The following is a 25,813-nucleotide window of genomic DNA, read 5'->3' as shown; positions in this document are numbered from 1 at the left end:
AGACTGGACCGGACTAGGAAGATGGGGGGGTTTATTACAGACTGGACCGGACTGGGAAGAGGGGGTGGGGTTTTATTACAGACTGGACCGGACTGGGAAGAGGGGTGGGGTTTTATTACAGACTGGACCGGACTGGGAAGAGGGGTGGGTTTTATTACAGACTGGACCGGACTGGGAAGAGGGGTGGGGTTTAATTACAGACTGGACCGGACTGGGAAGAGGGGTGGGGTTTTATTACAGACTGGACCGGACTAGGAAGACGGGTGGGGTTTAGTTACAGACCGGACTAGGAAGACGGGTGGGGTTTTGTTACGGACCAGACTAGGAAGATGGGTGGGGTTTTCTAACAGACCAGACTGGGAATAGGGGTGGGGTTTTGTTACAGACCGGACCGGACTGGGAAGAGGGGTGGGGTTTTGTTACAGACCGGACTGGAAAGAGGGGTGGGGTTTTGTTACGGACCGGACTAGGAAGATGGGTGGGGTTTTGTTACGGACCGGACTGGGAAGAGGGGTGGGGTTTTATTACAGACTGGACCAGACTGGGAAGAGGGGTGAGGTTTTATTACAGACTGGACCGGACTAGGAAGAGGGGGGTTTATTACAGACTGGACCGGACTGGGAAGAGGGGTGGGGTTTTATTACAGACTGGACCGGACTGGGAAGAGGGGTGGGGTTTTATTACAGACTGGACCGGACTAGGAAGAGGGGTGGGGTTTTATTACAGACTGGACCGGACTGGGAAGATGGGTGGGGTTTTGTTACGGACCGGACTGGGAAGAGGGGTGGGGTTTTGTTACGGACCGGACCGGAATGGGAAGAGGGGTGGGGTTTTATTACAGACTGGACCGGACTGGGAAGAGGGGTGGGGTTTTATTACAGACTGGACCGGACTGGGAAGATGGGTGGGGTTTTATTACAGACTGGACCGGACTGGGAACAGGGGTGGGATTTTATTACAGACTGGACCGGACTGGGAAGAGGGGTGGGGTTTTATTACAGACTGGACCGGACTGGGAAGAGGGGTGGGGTTTTATTACAGACTGGACCGGACTAGGAAGAGGGGTGGGGTTTTATTACAGACTGGACCGGACTGGGAAGAGGGGTGGGGTTTTATTACAGACTGGACCGGACTGGGAAGAGGGGTGGGGTTTTATTACAGACTGGACCGGACTGGGAAGAGGGGTGGGGTTTTATTACAGACTGGACCGGACTGGGAAGAGGGGTGGGGTTTTATTACAGACTGGACCGGACTAGGAAGACGGGTGGGGTTTTGTTACGGACCGGACTAGGAAGACGGGTGGGCTTTTGTTACGGACCGGACTAGGAAGACGGGTGGGGTTTTGTTACGGACCGGACTAGGAAGACGGGTGGGGTTTTGTTACGGACCGGACTAGGAAGACGGGTGGGGTTTTCTTACAAACTGGACCGGACTGGGAAGAGGGGTGGGGTTTTGTTACGGACCGGACTGGGAAGAGGGGTGGGGTTTTGTTACGGACCAGACTAGGAAGATAGGTGGGGTTTTGTTACGGACCGGACTGGGAAGAGGGGTGGGGTTTTATTACAGACTGAAGAGGGGTGGGGTTTTATTACAGACTGCACCGGACTGGGAAGAGGGGTGGGGGGTTTATTACAGACTGGACCGGACTGGGAAGAGGGGTGGGGTTTTATTACAGACTGGACCGGACTAGGAAGATGGGGGGTTTATTACAGACTGGACCGGACTGGGAAGAGGGGGTGGGGTTTTATTACAGACTGGACCGGACTGGGAAGAGGGGTGGGGTTTTATTACAGACTGGACCGGACTGGGAAGAGGGGTGGGTTTTATTACAGACTGGACCGGACTGGGAAGAGGGGTGGGGTTTAATTACAGACTGGACCGGACTGGGAAGAGGGGTGGGGTTTTATTACAGACTGGACCGGACTAGGAAGACGGGTGGGGTTTAGTTACGGACCGGACTAGGAAGACGGGTGGGGTTTTGTTACGGACCAGACTAGGAAGATGGGTGGGGTTTTCTAACAGACCAGACTGGGAATAGGGGTGGGGTTTTGTTACAGACCGGACCGGACTGGGAAGAGGGGTGGGGTTTTGTTACAGACCGGACTGGAAAGAGGGGTGGGGTTTTGTTACGGACCGGACCGGACTGGGAAGAGGGGTGGGGTTTTGTTACAGACCGGACCGGACTGGGAAGAGGGGTGGGGTTTTGTTACAGACCGGACCGGACTGGGAAGAGGGGTGGGGTTTTGTTACAGACCGGACTGGAAAGAGGGGTGGGGTTTTGTTACGGACCGGACTAGGAAGATGGGTGGGATTTTGTTACAGACCAGACTGGGAAGAGGGGTGGGATTTTGTTACAGACCAGACTGGGAAGAGGGGTGGGGTTTTATTACAGACTGGACCGGACTGGGAAGAGGGGTGGGGTTTTGTTACGGACCGGACTAGGAAGATGGGTGGGGTTTTGTTACGGACCGGACCGGACTGGGAAGAGGGGTGGGGTTTTGTTACGGACCAGACTAGGAAGATGGGTGGGGTTTTGTTACGGACCAGACTAGGAAGATGGGTGGGGTTTTCTTACAGACTGGACCGGACTGGGAAGAGGGGTGGGGTTTTGTTACAGACTGGACCGGACTGGGAAGAGGGGTGGGGTTTTGTTACAGACCAGACTGGGAAGAGGAGTGGGGTTTTGTTACAGACCAGACTGGGAAGAGGAGTGGGGTTTTGTTACAGACCAGACTGGGAAGAGGGGTGGGGTTTTGTTTCAGACTGGACCGGACTGAGAAGAGGGGTGGGGTTTTGTTACAGACCGGACTGGGAAGAGGAGTGGGGTTTTGTTACAGACCAGACTGGGAAGAGGAGTGGGGTTTTGTTACGGACCAGACTGGGAAGAGGAGTGGGGTTTTGTTACAGACCAGACTGGGAAGAGGAGTGGGGTTTTGTTACAGACCAGACTGGGAAGAGGAGTGGGGTTTTGTTACGGACCAGACTGGGAAGAGGAGTGGGGTTTTGTTACGGACCAGACTGGGAAGAGGAGTGGGGTTTTGTTACAGACCAGACTGGGAAGAGGAGTGGGGTTTTGTTACAGACCAGACTGGGAAGAGGAGTGGGGTTTTGTTACAGACCAGACTGGGAAGAGGAGTGGGGTTTTGTTACAGACCAGACTGGGAAGAGGAGTGGGGTTTTGTTACAGACCAGACTGGGAAGAGGAGTGGGGTTTTGTTACAGACCAGACTGGGAAGAGGAGTGGGGTTTTGTTACAGACCAGACTGGGAAGAGGAGTGGGGTTTTGTTACAGACCAGACTGGGAAGAGGAGTGGGGTTTTGTTACAGACCAGACTGGGAAGAGGAGTGGGGTTTTGTTACAGACCAGACTGGGAAGAGGAGTGGGGTTTTGTTACAGACCAGACTGGGAAGAGGAGTGGGGTTTTGTTACAGACCAGACTGGGAAGAGGAGTGGGGTTTTGTTACAGACCAGACTGGGAAGAGGAGTGGGGTTTTGTTACAGACCAGACTGGGAAGAGGAGTGGGGTTTTGTTACAGACCAGACTGGGAAGAGGAGTGGGGTTTTGTTACAGACCAGACTGGGAAGAGGAGTGGGGTTATGAGAACTCCTCTGTGAACCGCTTATGAAACTCCCTGATCTTTTCCAATACAACCTTCAGCTTTTCAGTTGCAGGTAAGATGGTCATCCTACACAGAGAAAGAAAGAGAGTGTGATAGAGATTTAAAAAATGATGTTTTCTTAGCATGAACATCACTGGGGGCAGGGTACCAGTCTGTTTAGCTATCATTCCACTCTTTGCCATGAAAAACATTTGACATGACAAGGAGTGGAATGATAGCCAAACAGACTGGTACCCAGGCTAGACAGACTGGAGTTAAGGGTTGGGGTTAAGGTAGGAATGTTCGGTAAGGGTCTAACCTGAAATGGTAGGTTCCATCTCTCTGCCCGAAGCCACTACCTGGAACCAGGCAGATACCAGTCTCCTCCAGCAGCTTCATACAGTAGAACATGTCTGGAGCCTGGCCTTTCTCCTACACAGAGGTAAAGAAGGTTGAATAACAACACAGAAGGGATTGGAATAGGAAGAATCAGACAACTGAGCATCAGAAACAGGCAGGGAAAGGAGAGATCAATTAACAGAGAGGGAGGGTGAAAGAGGGGGATGGAAAGACATACCTTGGCCGCGTTGATGGCTTTCTCTGGCAGTGAGAGGCGGGGGAAGGTGTACATGGCTCCCTGGACAGGGTTACAGTGGATCCCTGGGACCGTGTTGAGGACCTGCTCTGTCATCTTGGCCTTCTCAGCCAGGATATCCAGGTTGGCAGTACGCTCCTGTTAAGTGGTCAGAGGTCAGGATAATACTCACAGATTGTGACACAATGTACATACATTTTTACTGAACAGCACCTGTTACACTGTAATAATATAAATGTGACATTTAGGGCTGAATCCTAACATCCACATCATGTGTATGCTGACCTTGATGAAGGTGGCATAGGAAGGCTCGTCAGGCTGAGGGGGATTGACCACCAGGTCCAGTAGGGCCTGCCCAGGGATGGGGGGGCACAGCCGCACAGACACCAGCTTAGTCAGCTGCAACTTCACCTCAGGGTCCATGTTAACCACCTCCATGTACCCTCCTCTGAAACCACACCTGTATGACAAGAACACACACATTCATATGGTACAGTAACTGGCATACTTGATTCACATACTGTACGACGTGTCAAGTTCGTTTTTCCTAATAGAGCCAAGTTATGTCAGTCACCATCTGTGAGAATACGTGGGTGTGTAGCTACAGACTTACTCTCCCATGAAGCATTTGGAGGTGGAGTGGAAGGAGACCAGCTCCACAACACTGGAGTACTCTGGTCCCATCTCAAACAGAACCTTCTTAAAGGAGTGGAACTGGCAACCCTCCGCATACACATTATCCTGGTACACCTGGTAGCCACAGAGGGAGGGAGTGATATGTATTGAATATCTTGTCTGGAAGAAAAACCTTAGAGAAGGGGGAGAAAGGGTAAGATCAGGTAGAAGAGATTGTATTATTACTAAATTACCTCATCAGCCATCAGGAAAAGGTGCTCCTCAGCAGCGAATCTAATCACATCTTCAATGCACTGCCTGCTCTGGACCTGACCTATCACAGTGATGGGTGACAAGAGTTCTCTAAACAGAACAGAGATGGTCTAAAAATAAGAGAGTCAGATCCCTAAACTTGTGTCCACATACCTGTGGGGTTGCCAGGGTTGATAATGCAGAGGGCGCGGGGGTTACAGTGCTCCCTGGCTGCCTTCACAGCCCTCCTCAGCTCATTGACGTCCAGGCTCCAGCACTTGTCCTCGTCCAGGTAGTAGCTGATCTGGACAGCCGCCAGCTCAGCCAGAGCAGCAGAGTAGAGGGGGTACTGAGGGATGGAGATCATCACCCCTGTACGGTTCTTCCCCTCGCCTGACGTCAACAACTTTAGCATGGTCTATAGAGAGAGATGTGAGGGAGGTAGAAAGGACGGAAGGGGAGAGTCGTGTGCCGTAAGATCCGATTCAGCATTGAGAGATGATTTACTGATCCAGTTAATAGTTAAGTGTTGGTTGTAATCAGCATTTTAGTCACGCGAGCACAAGTCAAGAGCTCAGTACTACTGCCATCATCAGTCTTACCACTATGGCATCACTGGCCCCGGTGGAGAGGTAGATGCTGTCGGGGTTACTGGGGATGCCACCGTCCCGCTTCTCAATATATTTAGCCACATCCTGTCGTATGATCTCAATGCCTGGACTAGCACTGTATGCACCTGAAATAGATACAAGTTCAATGGATATTTAACAAAAGGTGTTTGTTTTTTACATACTGCCTGCCTACAGTAAGTTATTTCACCTATACTTCCCCCTCCACAGGCCTGAAGGATGCGCCGTGCTCTATTTTTAGCGTCCTCTGGGAACTTGTCGTCTTCTAGGAGATCTGGGTAGGCGCAGAGCGCTACAACCTGACAGGAGCAGAGAAGTTGTAATGTATAGTAAATAGTCAATTAATAATAATGGGTCACTTCCATATAAAATACACCACAGCTTTAGAACAACGATTAACAGACCTGTCGGAGAAATGTGATTGGTTTCTGGCCCATAGCATGCGCATCACCAATGTTGGCCTTGATGACCTCTGTAAAAGGCTTCTCAACCCCCTGCAGAAACAGAGAAAGTCGCAGTTATTACACAGATATGGTTATCGTGATAATTAAACATAAGTCACATTTAGTGCATGACAATCCCCAATAGTAATACTTACAATACAACCTCTTTGAGTATGATAACTCTAAACTTGGTTTAAAATCCCTGCCTATTCAACCATTGGACTTTGTATAATCCTGGAAGCCAACAGCATGTTAAACAGAGGGACTGGAGACAGCTGTGATACTCTCACTGTGTGTAGACTGGGGAGGGCAGGAGAGATCTGGGTAAAACAATAGGGATGTTGCTGTGCCAATGCCTCTCGCTCTCTCTTTTCTCCCGGTCATTCTGTCCCTGCTCAAGCCTACTCCATAGCCCTCTCCAATTCTTATAATCATAATTTCATTCAAACTCATGATACTGGTAAAAAAAATACAACAGGGAGCATATCATCTGCAATGCAAAGGCTTGATAAACAACATTCAGGCTTGTAGCCAATACAAGAAACTAGATGGACAAGACCTAGAGTGGAAACAGTGTAACGCGACAATGACAACATGTTCTTTGTGTAGCCTGATAGATGTGGTAGACCGAGTAGTCATGGTAGACCGAGTAGTCATGGTAGACCGAGTAGTCGTGGTAGACCTAGTAGTCGTGGTAGACCGAGTAGTCGTGGTAGACCTAGTAGTCGTGGTAGACCTAGTAGTCGTGGTAGACCTAGTAGTCGTGGTAGACCTAGTAGTCGTGGTAGATCTAGTAGACGTGGTAGATCTAGTAGACCTAGTAGTTGTGGTAGACCTAGTAGTTGTGGTAGACCTAGTAGATGTGGTAGATCTAGTAGTCGTGGTAGATCTAGTAGTCGTGGTAGACCTAGTAGTCGTGGTAGATCTAGTAGTCGTGGTAGATCTAGTAGTCGTGGTAGATCTAGTAGTCGTGGTAGACCTAGTAGTCGTGGTAGACCTAGTAGTCGTGGTAGACCTAGTAGTCGTGGTAGACCTAGTAGTCGTGGTAGATCTAGTAGTCGTGGTAGACCTAGTAGTCGTGGTAGACCTAGTAGTCGTGGTAGACCTAGTAGTCGTGGTAGACCTAGTAGTCGTGGTAGACCTAGTAGTCGTGGTAGATCTAGTAGTCGTGGTAGATCTAGTAGTCGTGGTAGACCTAGTAGTCGTGGTAGACCTAGTAGTCGTGGTAGACCTAGTAGTCGTGGTAGATCTAGTAGTCGTGGTAGACCTAGTAGTCGTGGTAGACCTAGTAGTTGTGGTAGACCTAGTAGACGTGGTAGATCTAGTAGATGTGGTAGATCTAGTAGTCATTGAACAGCATAATCTGATAAGCCCCTGAATACACCCCACTATGGTTTTACTGTTCAGCACCTGGAATAGTGGGATTTGGAGTTTAACTTTCTTTTAACTTTTGTAGTCCCCTGAGGTGTCATCAAAGCTACACACTACATAACCTAATATTAACAGTTAAAAGAAAGCCTATGTGACGTCTATGCTGCATTTACTGTCTGAGTGCTCCATCTTCACATCAGCCATCTTGGTATGGGAATGTCTATACTGTAGATGACACTGCTTTCCTTGTTGTGTAGCTAAACAGGCACTCTGTTCATTCCCCCAACTGAAACCTAAACCCACATGATACCTTCCTGCTTTCGTCCTGTAGGTCAATATCAGGGGGCGTCTCGTGATTTCTGCCAATCAAAATGGAAGGGAGAGGGGGACACCCAGCTGTGTTTGTACTGCTGGGACATCAGTGTGCTCAGGCAGGGACAGCAGGTATTCCATTTTACAGAGAAAGACACCAGAGCTGAATGCCACACAACAACTATCCAAAACCACCAGTAATAATCATTTAAAGCTGCAATCTGTAGCTACATACATTTTTGGACTTGCCTAATGAGCTTAGTTCAACTGTTGTACCCCATCAGAACCCAAAATAGAAGCCTGTTTTACTCCAATGTTTGTAAACATTGTAAAATGTAAACAGTGTATAGCCTCAAAACATGGTTAAACACTAATGTTGTTATCATCAACGGTTAGTCCTTGCATCCATAGCTCTGTCTATACAAGCCCATTCCTCAGCTTTTTACCAAAACACACTGTTATTAATTGCCCCTTTAAATAACTTGAGTTTCACGTCCAAAACACTTCTCAGGATTCTTAGAACGGGACACATGGCACATGCATAATGAAAGATCAGCTGTTCATTCCTTTCAGATCAGCTGACATTGGCTGCATGTAAAATCAAATCAGACTGGTTCATTCCCTCATCGCACAGTCCCAATCCCCCATGCCAGTCTTCCTCTCTCATTAGCAGCCCTGTGCCCCCAGGTTCTGTATAGATTAGGCCTGGCACAGAGTCAGCCTGGCACAGAGTCAGCCTGGCACAGGGGTTACAGAGGGGAGATCAGGACCTGGGTAGACTACAGAGGATAGAAAGTTATATTTTGGTGAGGGGCGATTCTCAGAATTAATCATGCGCCGTCGGAGTTCTTCAATGTTATGGCAACCACGGTATGTAAAAAATATATTTTTAATTTCCATTGTTTCAGTTAAGTAACAGAAACTGGCTGTTATCTGGCTGTTCATTGTCTCTGGTCTCTTTCTATTGAATAATTTTACTGAGTCAACATCCCTATTATGTTAACCTACTGTGATTCACCTCATTCTAACTACCATACAGATCCGATCGGTAAGGTCCGAGAAGGGACGCAAAGCTCTTCCCTTCTTGGTCTTATCCCTCGCTTGTCGAACAATGAGTGTGCTGTTCGCTGTGTGAGAACTGCCCCCCTCCCACTGGTCAGCTCTGTGTTCTCCTGTTCAGCACCAGGCACTGACAACAGGGCTCTGGACCGGCCAATTGAGACCAGGACACAACTCTATTCACTATAGTTTTATCAGTGAAATTCATGAATTGCAAGTTCTGGACAATTGTATCAAAAGTGACATACACCCGTGCCAGACATTGGTATGCTGTCCTTTGATCCCCTTGTTATGTGCTCTTGCTGTGAGACACTCTGGATAAGGGCATTTGATAAAATGTTATTTTCAGTTCTTCACAGCAAAGCCTGGGAATTGAGGTAAGTCGCCATAGAAACCTCATTGAGGCTAAACTAAGCACTCTCTCATTGATCACCATCATGAAAAGACCCTTGTTGTGCCAACCAGACACACAGGCAGAGCTACTAGCTTGCACCAAAACAAATTGGTCCGTGCTATTCGGAATCCTTGAGACACTACCCCATTGAAGTTGAAATTTAAAATGGTTAAGGTACGTGTGAAGGTTCGGTAAGGGTTAGGCTAATGGTAGGGGTTAAGGTTCGGTAAGGGTTAGGCTAATGGCAGGGGTTAAGGTTCGGTAAGGGTTAGGCTAATGGTAGGGGTTAAGGTTCGGTAAGGGTTAGGCTAATGGTAGGGGTTAAGGTTCGGTAAGGGTTAGGCTAATGGTAGGGGTTAAGGTTTGGTAAGGGTTGGGGTTAAGGTAGGAATGTACCAAGGATTCCGGATAGCACTGACCAAAACAAATTGGCCCAATTATATTGACCTAATACTTCAGTTTTATGAAATTTGCATTTTTTTTTCTGGAAAAAGTCACTGGAAAGTCGGCTATAAAATTCCAAACCCATTCACTGTATGCCAGTCTTTGGATGCAGCCTAGGAATAAATGACTGACCAGTCTGAGGTGAATGTATCAGCCATTCCACTTCAAACCAGACTGACCTTAGTCCCATCTGTTTTGCTGAGTTATCAGTAAGTGTCACTGCCCAGTGCCCTGACAGGAAGTCTCTCAGCATACCAGCCAATGCAATGGGCATATCCCACTCCATGTGAATGCTAGTAAGCTTCTATAACATATCCAATAACATTTGTCATGTTGAATCTCAACATAATTTTAAAATTAGGCAATCATTGTATTCTTTGAACCCTGTTATAACTGAAACATGGAAAGGATATTACTATATTACACATACTTTATGGCTGGAGGGAGGGAGAACACAGGTGGGGATATTGTGGTGTTGAACTTTAGACATAACTTTACTTTCTGCTAAACCTAAGCACCCTACATGGCCTCCTCAAAGAGAAGCATAGGGGTGGTGATGTCACAATGGGCACCTGCTCCACAGGGTTGAGCTGTTGGCACAGTGCCCAGAGAACTTCTCCACATGGCTTCAGAGTAGCCCAAATGAAGGAGCCAATTTACAGACAAAAGAGAGGGAGGGTGTATACTCAATTGTACTCTGAATCAATCCACTCTAGTTTGGTAACCATCCCCACCTCAGGCCTTAGGAGTGAACGACTAAGACCCCTGGGGGTACATGGCCTATCCAGGAAGGTACTTGAGAAGACTTCTGAGACAATAGACCTTCTGGTAAAATGTACATGAGGGGGTACTACAGGGGTATTTGTATTTATTAAGGATACCCATTAGTTTCTGTCAAGGCACAAGCTACTCTTCCTGGGGTCCATTAGTTCCTGCCAAGGCAGCAGCTACTCTTCCTGGGGTCCATTAGTTTCTGCCAAGTCAGCAGCTACTCTTCCTGGAGTCCAGCAACATTAAAGCAACTATATACAAATTAAAACATTACATTACATAACACACATTAAGTGTGTTCCCTCAGGCCACTACTCGACTGCCACATATCTACAATACAACATCCATGTGTGTGTGTGTCTCTTCACAGTCCCCGCTGTTCCATAAGGTGTATTTTTTATCTGTTTTTTAAATCTGAACCTACTGCTTGGATCAGTTACCTGATTTGGAATTGAGTTCCGTGTAGTCATGGCTCTATGTAGTACTGTGCACCTCCCATAGTCTGTTCTTGATTTGGGGGTTGTGAAGAGACCTCTGGTGGCATGTCATGTGGGGTATGCATGGGTGTCTGAGCTGTGTGATAGTAGTTTAAACAGAAACCTCAGTGCATTCAGCATGTCAACACTTCTTACAAAAACAAGTGGTGATGAAGTCAATCTCTCCTCCACTAATTTTAACTCTCTGTGTATATTTAAGGGCCAGCCATGCTGCCCTATTCGGAGCCAATTGTAATTTTCCGAGGTCCCTCTTTGTGGCACCTGACCACACCATTGAAAAGTAGTCCAGGTGTGACAAAACTAGGGCCTGTAGGACCTGCCTTGTTGATAGTGTTGTTAAAAAGGCAGAGCAGCACTTTAATTATGGACAGACTTCTCCCCACTCATACTGGGAGATGTTTCGTATTGCGTCAGATAACAATATTGACGAATACGCTGATTCGGTGTGCGAGTTCATTAGAACGTGCGTTGAAGATGTCGTTCCCATAGCAACGATTAAAACATTCCCTAACCAGAAACCGTGGATTGATGGCAGCATTCGTGTGAAACTGAAAGCGCGAACCAGTGCTTTTAATCAGGGCAAGGTGTCTGGTAACATGACTGAATACAAACAGTGCAGCTATTCCCTCCGCAAGGCTATTAAACAAGCTAAGCGTCAGTTCAGAGACAAAGTAGAATCTCAATTCAACGGCTCAGACACAAGAGGCATGTGGCAGGGTCTACAGTCAATCACGGACTACAGGAAGAAATCCAGCCCAGTCACGGACCAGGATGTCTTGCTCCCAGGCAGACTAAATAACTTTTTTGCCCGCTTTGAGGACAATACAGTGCCACTGACACGGCCTGCAATGAAAACATGCGGTCTCTCCTTCACTGCAGCCGAGGTGAGTAAGACATTTAAACGTGTTAACCCTCGCAAGGCTGCAGGCCCAGACGGCATCCCCAGCCGCGCCCTCAGAGCATGCGCAGACCAGCTGGCTGGTGTGTTTACGGACATATTCAATCAATCCCTATACCAGTCTGCTGTTCCCACATGCTTCAAGAGGGCCACCATTGTTCCTGTTCCCAAGAAAGCTAAGGTAACTGAGCTAAACGACTACCGCCCCGCAGCACTCACATCCGTCATCATGAAGTGCTTTGAGAGACTAGTCAAGGACCATATCACCTCCACCCTACCTGACACCCTAGACCCACTCCAATTTGCTTACCGCCCAAATAGGTCCACAGACGATGCAATCTCAACCACACTGCACACTGCCCTAACCCATCTGGACAAGAGGAATACCTATGTGAGAATGCTGTTCATCGACTACAGCTCGGCATTCAACACCATAGTACCCTCCAAGCTCGTCATCAAGCTCGAGACCCTGGGTCTCGACCCCGCCCTGTGCAACTGGGTACTGGACTTCCTGACGGGCCGCCCCAGGTGGTGAGGGTAGGCAACATCTCCTCCCCGCTGATCCTCAACACTGGGGCCCCACAAGGGTGCGTTCTGAGCCCTCTCCTGTACTCCCTGTTCACCCACGACTGCGTGGCCACGCACGCCTCCAACTCAATCATCAAGTTTGCGGACGACACAACAGTGGTAGGCTTGATTACCAACAACGACGAGACGGCCTACAGGGAGGAGGTGAGGGCCCTCGGAGTGTGGTGTCAGGAAAATAACCTCACACTCAACGTCAACAAAACTAAGGAGATGATTGTGGACTTCAGGAAACAGCAGAGGGAACACCCCCTATCCACATCGATGGAACAGTAGTGGAGAAGGTAGCAAGTTTTAAGTTCCTCGGCATACACATCACAGACAAACTGAATTGGTCCACTCACACAGACAGCATCGTGAAGAAGGCGCAGCAGCGCCTCTTCAACCTCAGGAGGCTGAAGAAATTCGGCTTGTCACCAAAAGCACTCACAAACTATTACAGATGCACAATCGAGAGCATCCTGGCGGGCTGTATCACCGCCTGGTACGGCAACTGCTCCGCCCTCAACCGTAAGGCTCTCCAGAGGGTAGTGAGGTCTGCACAACGCATCACCGGGGGCAAACTACCTGCCCTCCAGGACACCTACACCACCCGATGTTACAGGAAGGCCATAAAGATCATCAAGGACATCAACCACCCGAGCCACTGCCTGTTCACCCCGCTATCATCCAGAAGGCGAGGTCAGTACAGGTGCATCAAAGCTGGGACCGAGAGACTGAAAAACAGCTTCTATCTCAAGGCCATCCGACTGTTAAACAGCCACCACTAACATTGAGTGGCTGCTGCCAACACACTGACACTGACTCAACTCCAGCCACTTTAATAATGGGAATTGATGTAAATATATCACTAGCCACTTTAAACAATGCTACCTTATATAATGTTACTTACCCTACATTATTCATCTCATATGCATACGTATATACTGTACTCTATATCATCGACTGTATCCTTATGTAATACATGTATCACTAGCCACTTTAACTATGCCACTTTGTTTACATACTCATCTCATATGTATATACTGTACTCGATACCATCTACTGTATCTTGCCTATGCTGCTCTGTACCATCACTCATTCATATATCCTTATGTACATATTCTTTATCCCCTTACACTGTGTATAAGACAGTAGTTTGGAATTGTTAGTTAGATTACTTGTTGGTTATTACTGCATTGTCGGAACTAGAAGCACAAGCATTTCGCTACACTCGCATTAACATCTGCTAACCATGTGTATGTGACAAATAAAATGTGATTTGATTGATTTGATTTGTTGTATCAACATGTTTTGACTATGACAGTTTATAATCCAGGGTTACTCCAAGCAGTTTGATCACCTCAACTTGCTCAATTTCCACATTATTTATTACAATATTTAGTTGAGGTTAGGGGTTTAGTGAATGATTTGTCCCAAATACAATGCTTTTAGTTTTTTTATATTTAGGACTAACTTATTCCTCGCCACCCATTCTGAAACTAACTGCAGCTCTTTGTTAAGTGGTGCATTGATTTCACTCACTGTAGTAGTGGACGTGGATAGTGTTGAGCCGTCCGCATGCATAGACACTGGCTTTACTCAAATGTAATTAGTAAAGATTGAAAAAAGTAAGAGACCTAGACAGCTGCCCTGGGGAATTCCTGATTCTACCTGGATTATGTTGGAGAGGTTTCCATTAAAGAACACCCACTGTGTTCTGTTAGACCGGTAACTCTTTATCCACAAAATAGCAGGGGGTGTAAAGCCATAACACATACGTTTTTCCAGCAGCAGACTATGGTCGATAAAGTCAATTTCTCTCAGCTAATCATCACTCATACTTCAGGGATACTCCGGGCAAAGCAAAAAGCAGTTGGTGGTACAGTACCAGAAAAAGGTTGGAAGCCACTACTTTAGGAGACTACTGCCTTTAAAACAATGTTGTGGTTCAGGGTCAGCTTCTCCAAAAGAGTGAGCATTAGTTTCAGGGCAGTCCCTCATAAAGATCAGTATCCTTTGCATATTTGTGTGTTCTCTAAGGAAAGAATGGTGATCCTATGATACGTGCCAATGTCACCAGGGTGCACTATCATCACACGGCTCTATACTGTTTGACAGTGTTTGTGCACACTCAATGCATGAAAAGTTAGTAAATAGGTTGACTGAAAGTCTGACATCGCCTATGTCCCAACTCATTCTGCGTGTAAGTGACGCTTCTGAGGAACCCAGTGGGTTTTACATTTGAGTCTTTACTCATCCCAGTCCGATCATGGTTTACGGCAAAGTTTATTTTACTACTGCTACATTAGGTTGGATAATGGGCAACTTCCCACGGACATCTGGTAATTTGCACCATGTCACCTGGGCCTATTTCACAAGAAAAAGGTCAGCCACATGCAAATCTCGATCTCTGTCCAACAGTACACACTGTACCTCTTTGAGCTCCTTTTCAATCTGCAATGCACGTTGCACGATTGGACCACGGACAGCATACTCAACCCGCTTTACATTCGGGTTCATGGTGTCCATGTTAAGCACCCGGTTCCCAAGTCCATTTTCAGTCATGTTCGGTTTCTGGAGCTCACACTCTGTTCCGCTGATAGCCCACGAAATATTCTGTGAAATTTGAGAGAGTGCAGAGGAAAAAGAACGAAGAGTGGTTGGTTAGTTTGAAGTGTGAAACCACCAACCACCACCACACCACACGAGCATGTACAGTACTTGCCAAAGCCAGTATTATTGTTGCAACAGAGCGCACGCGCGCGGTATCCGAACATCGTTGCACTGGAGAAGACACATTACATACATGTGTGCGCAAGTGAAAGGCTCGGAGTAAAATCCGTTACACTATTAGTCAAACTTTCTTTCAGTGACATAAACTGGATTCAAAACGTGTTTGTCATCATGTCTTACCATAACCACCCAAAACGCGCGCCCAAACCGTCGTTTCGTCAGTTCCAGATCTTCAACAGGCTGTGAGTTTCTCAAACAACTTTTCGGCCACATAGATTATGGATGGCCACAGTCAGAGACAAACTCCCCCCTCCAACGGTCATTGCCCAACCTGCCGGGAGCTGGCACTGTTATTCATTTTACGTGGTTTATGGAATAATAGCGCTTTCTGGCGGCCGGTTTGGCTACAACAGTCAGTGTTTTTATAAGGAGGTTTTCACGCCTCGTTTAGACTTGTGGTATTTAATACCAGACAGGGAGAGGCGAAGCCACCAGGACTGACACATTGTAATGGTTGGAATGGAATAAATGGAGCTGAGTCAAACGTGTGGTTTCCATATGTTTGATACCCTTCTATTTATTCCATTCCATTGCTTTATCTTGGCCAGGTCGCAATTGTAAATGAGAAGTTGTTCTCAACTTGCCTACCTGGTTAAATAAAGGTGACATAAATAAATACAAATAAAATTCCAGCCCTTCACTTTAGCTAGCTTCTGAGCATGAGGCCTGTGAGAGAAAAAAATGTGAACAATGGGCAATCTGGGATTTGTAGGCCTACATCCATTCCTGTACTTTTCAACTAATGATATAGCCATTGATTCTTAAAGAATCAAACTTATAAATGTCTCATGTGGTTAGTTTGACTGTCAATCAGAAAACAAAATATAAACTTTCCTCCATTGTTTACAAGTATGCCCTTTTAATTCTTATTCTGTTATTTACTTCCCCGACCCTAGATGATGGTCTCTCGTAACAGACTAATGGATGTGGGATTTGGTTCTGGGTGCCTGAGATGATGGACAGAGAAGTGTTCAAACTAAACCAGTTTTCATACTATTCAAATTCTAGTAATTGATTCACATGGGAATTCTGGGGCTGTTGTTTTCTAAGTAGCTAGGTACTTACATAGGCTCTGACTTACATAGAATACTCTGACCAAATAACTGGGGTGGATTTAAAGAACTCTTGTGACACAAATTATTTGTGAAAGATAATAGATAATAGATAATAGATAGATAATAGAAAACATTTAGGGAAGTGATTTTCAATGCTCAAAGGTTAAAAACATTACAATTTCTTTGAAGGATTAATATTATTGCCATGGAGACTGAAAAGGAGAGGAGTGTTGGCAGACATTCTATTTTTGCTCTTTACATTGCTTTCCAGAATTGCACAGCACCGAAAGGGCTACAAATTCCTCTGTGGCACAGCACACTGTGTGCTCTCAACTGGGACATCCCAGCCCTGCTCTTCCCACCCAGGAGTGTAGTGTTACTCTTACTGTCTGGCCAAATGTACACACAATGGATGCCACACCCCACTCCAGGGTCATGTCCCACTTTTTCTTTTTAAAGGTTTTTTTAGTTTCAATGTCAGAATTGTGTTGTTTTTTAAAATCCTAATTGAATATTGTATGTGTATGCATATTACTGTAAATATTGATCACATTCCCTGTGTATGATCATATATTCTGATACATTGAATGTTTATTGTGAAACTGTTATACATTTTTTACCTCCTATTTCAGGAAGGGATGTCACTGAGTACTGCCCCTATATATAGGACCTTCCACCCCCACCTGGGATATGGATGCCTGATGAAGACCTAGGGGTCGAAACGTTGTTGTAAATAAATATCACCTGGGAGAATGACCAACAGTGTGCCAACATTTTCAGCATGCCTAACAGTGCTCTGGTCTGACCAGAGACATGACAGCACACTGCATAACCTCTGTAACCCTCCAGTCTAGTCCATGCCTTTCCTATGAGACCTTCGCTCCTACAATTAAATCACAGTGAAACAACTCAACACTCACCAGAGAACTGTATCCTCTCTGGGAATGTAGCCACTAGCCAATGGTCAATCAGTGGTCAGTAAAAGCACAAGGGTTCTCTCTGTATATCCGTGTCAGTCAGTCAGTCTGCCTTTGGTTGTTTTGTCTCCACCTTACCCTGACAACCAGGACATAGGACAGAACTGGACTTAGTCTGTGATGTCACATCTTCTCCCCGCCCCCAGTGGCCAATTCTGGCCTATTCAAGAACAGCGGCTGTTAAAACTGAGGAGCGAAATAAGAACCACTCTGCCTGGCCTTTGACCCGCATGAGAGTGGATGAACTGGGCTGTATTTCAAAACCAGCAGCCACAGTTTGGACTATTCTGTGCTCAGTTTTCACTGTCTTATTATATGCCCATTCACTGTGTCAACTGGTCTAGGATCAGCAAGCATTCTACGAGGGGAGTGGCAGAGGTGGAACATATGGTCCAAGGAGATGGAATGTATGCGTGTGTCTCTGTGGGTGGAAAAGACATTTGATCCCTCCTCACATGGTGGGCACGCAACCATGTGATTCTCCCAGGCCCAGTGACGTTCATGTACCACACAGTTTACAGTTGGTCATACAACATACTGTTCTCAAACTATGTCAGTAGGCTACTACTACTGCTACTGCTACTACTGCTACTGCTACTACTGCTACTGCTACTGCTTCTGCTACTACTGCTACTACTACTACTACTACTACTCTCCATATGGGCCATGGGGACTCCAATCAGCACATATGCATCCCTCCAATTTGTTGACTTGCATAGCTCAAATCTAAATCTCAAAAGGTCAGGGGTAGGCAACTAGATTCAGTCACGGGACAATTTTTATCGGACAGGATGGTCGGGGGCCAGAACATAATTATAATAATTTGTACACTGCAAATTGACCACAACTAAATACAGAAATATACTGTACTTGAACATAACAATAATTTCATACCTGGATTACATTGAGACACCATCAAGTCTCTTTTGTTATTCATGGGAATATTTGGAACAAAAAAAATAACGGTTTTGGCCTGCAGGCTGCCTAATGCCGACCTCTGGCCTAGGTTGTCATAAACCCTTAGTATATTCTTCACTGGGTTTCCCTCACACAAGCTTGAGAGCAGTAGGAGAGCAGTCGTTATTCTCCCCTGGGGGCACGTAGTAAAAACACATTGAACACATGACAATATACACAAAACAACTGCTCAAAAAAATGATCTGAATGAATGAAATATTCTTATTAAATACTTTTTTCTTTACATAGTTGAATGTGCTGACAACAAAATCACACAAAAATTATCAATGGAAATCAAATTTATCAACCCATGGAAGTCTGGATTTGGAGTCACACTCAAAATTAAAGTGGAAAACCACACTACAGGCTGATCCAACTTTGATGTAATGTCCTTAAAACAAATCAAAATGAGGCTCAGTAGTGTGTGTGGCCTCTACGTGCCTGTATGACCTCCCTACAATGCCTGGGCATGCTCCTGATGAGGTGGCGGATGGTCTCCTGAGGGACCTCCTCCCATACCTGGACTAAAGCATCCGCCAACTCCTGGACAGTCTGTGGTGCAACGTGGCGTTGGTGGATGGAGCGAGACATGATGTCCCAGATGTGCTCAATTGGATTCAAGTCTGGGGAACGGGCGGGCCAGTCCATAGCATCAATGCCTTCCTCTTGCAGGAACTGCTGACACACTCCAGCCACATGAGGTCTAGCATTGTCTTGCATTAGGAGGAACCCAGGGCCAACCGCACCAGCATATGGTCTCACAAGGGGTCTGAGGATCTCATCTCGGTACCTAATGGCAGTCAGGCTACCTCTGGCGAGCGCATGGAGGGCTGTGCGGCCCCCCAAAGAAATGCCACCCCACACCATGACTGACCCACCGCCAAACCAGTCATGCTGGAGGATGTTGCAGGCAGCAGAACGTTCTCCACGGCGTGTCCAGATTCTGTCACGTCTGTCACGTGCTCAGTGTGAACCTGCTTTCATCTGTGAAGAGCACAGGGTGCCAGTGGCGAATTTGTCAATCTTGGTGTTCTCTGGCAAATGCCAAACGTCCTGCACGGTGTTGGGCTGTAAGCACAACCCCCACCTGTGGACGTCGGGCCCTCATACCACCCTCATGGAGTCTGTTTCTGACCATTTGAGCAGACACATGCACATTTGTGGCCTGCTGGAGGTCATTTTGCAGGGCTCTGGCAGTGCTCCTCCTTGCACAAAGGCGGAGGTAGCGGTCCTGTTTCTGGGTTGTTGCCCTCCTACGGCCTCCTCCACATCTCCTGATGTACTGGCCTGTCTCCTGGTAGCGCCTCCATGCTCTGGACACTACGCTGACAGACATAGCAAACCTTCTTGCCACAGCTCGCATTGATGTGCCATCCTGGATGAGCTGCACTACCTGAGCCACTTGTGTGGGTTGTAGACTCCGTCTCATGCTACCACTAGAGTGAAAGCACCGCCAGCATTCAAAAGTGACCAAAACATCAGCCAGGAAGCATAAGAACTGAGAAGTGGTCTGTGGTCACCACCTGCAGAACCACTCCTTTATTGCGGGTGTCTTGCTAATTGCCTATAATTTCCACCTGTTGTCTATTCCATTTGCACAGCAGCATGTGACATTTATTGTCCTAAGTGGACAGTTTGATTTCACAGAAGTGTGATTGACTTGGAGTTACATTGTGTTGTTTAAGTGTTCCCTTTATTTTTTTGAACAGTGTAGCATATACTGCAATACAGAGCCTTGCAAAAGTATTCAGACCCCTTGAATTTCTTCACATTTTATTGTGTTACAAAGTGGGATTAACATATATTAAATTGTCATTTTTTTGGTCAACAATCTACACAAAGTACTCTAATGTCAGTGGAAGAATAATTCTAAGATTTGTTTTAAAGACTAATAGAAATAAAATAATTGAAATATAATCGTTGCATAAGTATTCAGCTCCATGAGTTAATACATGTTAGAAACACCTTTGGCATTGACTACAGCTGTGAGTCTTCTTGGGTAAGCCTATAAGGGCTTCGCACACCTGGATTGTGCAATATTTGCGCATTATTCTTTTCAAAATATTTCAAGCTCTGTTAAGATTTTGGAAATCATGGCTAGACAGCAATTTTCAAGTCTTACCATAGATTTTCAAGGAGATTTAAGTCACTCAGTGAATGTTCCGGTCTTCTTGGTAAGCAACCCCAGTGTAGATTTGCCCTTGTGTTTCAGGTTATTGTTGCTGAAAGATGAATTTCTCTACCAGTCTCTGGTGTAAAGCCGACTGAAGCAGGTTTTCCTCTAGGATGCTTTCTGTTCTTAGCTCTATGCCGTTAGTTTTTATCCTGAAAAACTCCCCAGGATTTGCCGATGTCAAGCATACCCATACCATGATGCAACCACCACCAAGCTTGAAAATAAGGAGGCAGTTACTCAGTGATGTGTTGTGTTGTATTTTCCCTAAACGTAAGGCTTTGCATTTAGGACAAAAAGAGTATTCCTTTGTTGCAGTATTACTTTAGTGCCTTGTTGCATACAAAATGCATTGAACTCTTGTTTTCACTCTGTCATTTAGTTCATTATTGTGGAGTCACTACAATGTTGATCTATCCTCAGTTTTCTACCATCACAGAGAACTCTGTAGCTGTTTTAAGATCACCAACAGCCTCATGGTAACATCCCTGAGCAGTTTAATTCCTGTCCAGCAAGTCCGTTCAGAAGGATGACTGTGTCTTTGATGTGTCTGGGTGGTTTAATATATAATCCACAGCATAATTATTAACTTGACCATGCTTAAAGAGATATTCAATGTCTGATTTGTTATTGTTAACCATCGACCATTGTTCTTCTTTATGAGGCCTTCGAAATGCTCCCTGGTCTTTGTAGTTGAATCGGTGCTTGAAATTCAGCATTTGACTGGGGGGGATGTTACAGATGTTGTATGTATGGGGGGGACAAAGGAAGGTTTGGTCCTTAAAATGTCAAAATTGTATTTTTTTTGCATATCCCACTCCCCCTGAGACACACTCAGAGAGTGAGGTCACGCCCAGGGATCAGCCATTATTTAACCTAGAGCAATTAGGGTTAAGTGCCTTGCTCAAGAGTACATCGACAGATTTTTCACCATGTCAGCTCAGGGATTCAAACCAGCGACCTTTCGGTTACTGGCCCAACACTCTTAACCGCTAGGCTACCTGCCGCACAGAGTGAGTCCATGTAACTTATAATGTGATTTGTTAAGTAAAATTTGACTTCTGAACTAATTGATGCTTGCCTAAACAAAGGGGCTGAATATTTATTCTACAACTATATTTAAAAGTAATTCATTTTTTTATTTATCTTTAAAAAACATATATAATTTGTCTTCCACTTTGACATTATAGAGTATTTTGTTGTAGATTGACAAAAAATGACAATTAAATCCATTTTAAGCCACCTTGTAACAATAACATGTGAAGAAATCCAAAGAGTCTGAATACTTTTGCAGGGTACTATATGTGCACAACTACCGATCCTGCTACTTTCATTATGTTATCCAGCCTGTTCTTACTCTAAATTAGATTACCAAAACAGCAGATGATATTGAATGTTAAAATGGAATCAGTGAACAATCTGTAAAAGATGGTCATCAGGGTTTTATCCACTCTGAAACGGCAGTTTCCTCAGGAAGGAAATGAACTAGATAAAACAACTTATTGTAAAGTCTTTTGGGCTGTTCTTTCAATAGTTTCTGAAGGCCCTATATATATGAACTAGATAAAACAACTCATTGTAAAGTCTTTTGGGCTGTTCTTTCAATAGTTTCTGAAGGCCCTGTATATATGAACTAGATAAAACAACTCATTGTAAAGTCGTTGATGCATTGATGTCCCTTTGCACAGATAGCATCCACATTGGCCTCAAAACTCAGTTTTCTGTCAAGGAAAGTGCCAAGATATTCACATCGATCAACGGTATCAACTGGCTCACCATCTATCAGCCTGCATTGGAGGCAGTGAGCTACTCTGGAAATCAATAGCCATATCCTTGGTTTTATTGACATCAAGTTCTTAGTAGCAGCAGTCACACCATCCAATGAACTCCACCACTGGGCGATGGCTCACCTCCTCATCCTGTAAAAGACTCACGATAACCAACTGTTGTCAATGTCAAAGTCAGCACAGAAACTAAGAGAAGGGTGGTAGTTGTGGCAGGTGTAGACTGAAGGGCAGGAAAAGTACCAATTACTAGGGGTCTACACTGCAGGGTGTATCCATCTTTCACCATGCGTTGGAATATCACCCCTCAGCCTCACACCACTCACCTCATGTCCACGCTGATGTATACGTTCTGCAACCACATGCCTTTACACAACACAGAGGGTGAGTCAGGGTCGGTCAGGGGAAGAGTCCGGTATTGCCTGGATGTCTGCTGGGCACTGGAATGCAATCAGTACAGTGTGTGTGTGTGTGTGTGTGTGTATGTGTTGAATGGAAGCCTGGATGTCTGCTGGGCACTGGAATGCAATTAGTACAGTGTGTGTGTGTGTGTGTGTGTGTGTGTGTTGAATGGAAGATCTTCTTTGCCAAGACACTGTACAATTCCACCACTAGGGGATAATGTTTACTGCGTCTATATGTAAACCTGAATGCAGCACATAAATTACACAAGGAAAAGAACAGACTGAAGTTTAACATAATACAACATATTTATTCTGAAATATTTACAAAAAGCTCTAGATTTGTTGTAAAGTGATAAAATGGGAAATTAAACAAAGGGAAAGAAGGTACAAAAACAACACCTGTTATGGCGCTACTGTCGGTCCTTGGTCAGTCAGAGTTTATACAGCATGGAGTCCTTCCACGGAACCAAATGCATCCCCTGTACCTGCTGAACAGGAAAGACAACTATATGCACCTTCAACACTTCAACAACCATTCCTTTACTCAGTGCAGCTACATTCATGTTCAATAGAGAGGAAACTGGTGTGAATGTTGAGCAGCATGGTTCTCTTCCCTCAGTGTTGCCCTACCGGTTTTTGGTACAGTAATGTAGCAGGCGAAGGAGACATTGCACAGCGCTCTACAGTTGAAGTAAGAAGTTTATATACACTTAGGTTGGAGTCACTAAAATTAGTTTTTCAACCACTCCACAAATTTCTTGTTAACAAACTATAGTTTTGTCGGTTAGGACATCTACTTTGTGCATGACACAAGTCATTTTTCCAACAATTGTTTACATATTATTTCACTTATATTTCAATGTATCACAATTCCAGTGGGTCAGAAGTTTACATACACTAAGTTGACTGTGCCTTTAAACAGCTTGGAAATTTCCAGAAAATGTCATGGCTTTAGAAGCTGTCATACCGCTCAGGAAGGAGATGCATTCTGTCTCCTAGAGATGAACGTACTTTGGTGGGAAAAGTGCAAATCAATCCCAGAACAACAGCAAAGGACCTTGTACCTGTTTCCTCCAGCATCTTCACAAAAGTATCTATATCCACAGTAAAACAAGTCCTATATCGACATAACCTGAAAGGCCGTTCAGCAAGGAAGAAGCCACTGCTCCAAAACCGCCATAAAAAGACAGACTACGGTTTGCAACTGCACATGGGGACAAAGATCATACTTTTTGTAGAAATGTCCTCTGGTCTGATGAAACAAAAATACAACTGTTTGGCTAAAATTACCATCGTTATTTTTGGAGGAAAAAGGCAGAGGCTTGCAAGCCGAAGAACATCATCCCAACCGTGAAGCACGGGGGTGGCAGCATCATGTTTTGGGGGTGCTTTGCTGCAGGAGGGACTGGTGCACTTCACAAAAAAAGATGGCATCATGAGGGAAAATTGTGTGGTTATATTGAAGCAACATCTCAAGACATCAGACAGGAAGTTAAAGTGTGGTCGCAAATGCGTCTTCCAAATGGACAATGAACCCAAGCATACTTCCAAAGTTGTGGCAAAATGGCTTAAGGACAACAAAGTCAAGGTATTAGTGGCCATCACAAAGCCCTGACCTCAATCCCGGACAAATGTGTGGGCAGAACTGAAAAAGCATGTGCGAGCAAGGAGGCCTACAAACCTGACTCCGTTACACCAGCTCTGTCAGGAGTAATGGGCCAAAATTCACCCAACTTATTGTCAGAAGCTTGTGGAAGGTACCCAAAATGTTTGACCCAAGTTAAACAATTTTAAGGCAATGCTACCAAATACTAATTGAGTGCATGTCAACTTCTGTCCCACTGGGAATGTGATAAAAAAAAAAAAGCTGAAATAAATCACGCTACTATTATTCTGACATTTCACATTCTTCAAATAAAGTGGTGATGCTAACTGACCTAAGACAGAATTGTTTTACTTGGATTAAATGTAAGGAATTGTGAAAAACAGTTTAAATGTATTTGGCTAAGGTGTATGTAAACTTCCCACTTCAACGGTATATCTATTAGAGGCATTCCTTAGTTACTACATACATTTTTTGGACTGATGAATAAGTACCCATTGATTCTTGAAGAATAGAACGTATAAATGCCTCGTGAGCTTAGTTCAACTGTCATACCCCATCAGAACCCAAAATATAAGCTTGTTTTACTCCAATGTTTGTAAACAAAGTAAATGTAAAGAACCACTGTATAGCCCAAAAAATGTGGTTCAAACGATCATTTTGATATCATGGATGGTCCATGCATCCATAGCGTAGTCGATGGTTTGAGAGTGGAGAAATGCAACCAGCCTCATCCCTCAGCTTTTTACTGAAACTGTGGCAGTGAGAACACTTAAAGCTTCAGTTAAGGATTGCCGCTTTAAGAGAGCAAGCATGACTGTCCACCTGACTCCCAACGTATACAAATAAGTGACAATGTCTACACAAGTACTCTAAGCCCATGTCTCATACAAAAAATAATTAAAATGGCCGGTTGGACGTACTAACAAGTTCTCTAAAATAATGTTGGGAGGTGGCTTATGGTAGAGAAATTAACATGAAATTCTCTGGCAACAGCTCTGGTGGTCATTTTCTGCAGTCAACATGCCAATTGCACATTCCCACAAACTTGAGACATCCTTTAAATGTGCCCAGCACAAGGTGCACCTGTGTCATGATCATGCCGTTTAATCAGCTTCTTGATATGACACACCTGTCAGGTGGATGGATTATCTTGGCAAAGGAGAAAAGCTCACTAACAGCGATGTAAACAAATTTGTGCACAACATTTAGCGAGAAAAACTTTTTTTTTTGCATATGGAACATTTCTGGAATTATTTATTTCTGGAATCTTTTATGAAACATGGGACCAACACTTTACATGTTGCATTTATATTTTTGTTCAGTATATTTTTCACTTCGCCAACCCTACAGAAGAGAGGAGGCTGCGGAGGTGAGAACGGCTCATAATAATGGCTGGCACAGACCGAATGGAACATAGAAACCATGTATTTGATACCATTCCACCGCTTCCGCTCCAGCCATTACCACGAGCCTGTGCCTCCCAATTGAGGTGCCACCAACCTCCTGTGCTACAGAAGGCACTTACTGTTGATAAACCATCACACTGACGAGGTTAAACAAGATTGTCTAAATTAAATGAAGGGGTCATCACAACCCCTGACAGAAATGTATAGAAAA

At 45.3% G+C, this 25,813-nt stretch overlaps 1 protein-coding gene across 2 annotated transcripts; it reads right to left on the bottom strand.

Annotated features, from left to right (window-relative positions):
• Window positions 1-1,946: 1,946 nt before the first annotated feature.
• si:ch211-217a12.1 (alanine aminotransferase 2-like) lies at window positions 1,947-17,346 on the bottom strand. 2 transcript variants are annotated; one of them, XM_024402050.2, is made up of 12 exons: window positions 17,216-17,346; window positions 14,881-15,063; window positions 6,096-6,185; window positions 5,882-5,990; window positions 5,665-5,798; window positions 5,237-5,480; window positions 5,065-5,144; window positions 4,809-4,945; window positions 4,481-4,655; window positions 4,178-4,333; window positions 3,920-4,032; window positions 1,947-3,687 (listed from the first exon to the last, which is right to left on the bottom strand). In XM_024402050.2, the coding sequence occupies exons 2-12, from the start codon at window positions 15,010-15,012 to the stop codon at window positions 3,597-3,599; spliced, it is 1,461 nt and encodes a 486-aa protein (XP_024257818.1). In that variant the 5' UTR covers window positions 15,013-15,063; window positions 17,216-17,346; the 3' UTR covers window positions 1,947-3,596. The 2 variants fall into 2 exon arrangements, with proteins under 2 accessions (XP_024257818.1, XP_024257816.1); XM_024402048.2 differs by lacking the exon at window positions 17,216-17,346 and adding an exon at window positions 15,361-15,528.
• Between the last annotated feature and the right edge of the window lie 8,467 nt (window positions 17,347-25,813).

Source organism: Oncorhynchus tshawytscha, linkage group LG16 (assembly GCF_018296145.1).
Source record: "Oncorhynchus tshawytscha isolate Ot180627B linkage group LG16, Otsh_v2.0, whole genome shotgun sequence".
NCBI classification, from domain to species: Eukaryota; Metazoa; Chordata; class Actinopteri; order Salmoniformes; family Salmonidae; genus Oncorhynchus; species Oncorhynchus tshawytscha.
The sequence above is the reverse complement of the archived record's forward strand: the minus strand, read 5'-3'. Positions and strand labels throughout refer to the sequence as shown.

Excerpts from the sequence above, each read along its gene's own strand:
- si:ch211-217a12.1 (XM_024402048.2), bottom strand. The coding sequence starts at position 15,453 with ATGTGGCCGAAAAGTTGTTTGAGAAACTCACAGCCTGTTGAAGATCTG. Across the intron at positions 15,064-15,360 it reads GCGCGTTTTGGGTGGTTATG|AATATTTCGTGGGCTATCAG; the intron begins GTAAGACATGAT and ends CAAATTTCACAG. Across the intron at positions 6,186-14,880 it reads TTGAAAAGGAGCTCAAAGAG|GGGGTTGAGAAGCCTTTTAC; the intron begins GTACAGTGTGTA and ends CTGTTTCTGCAG.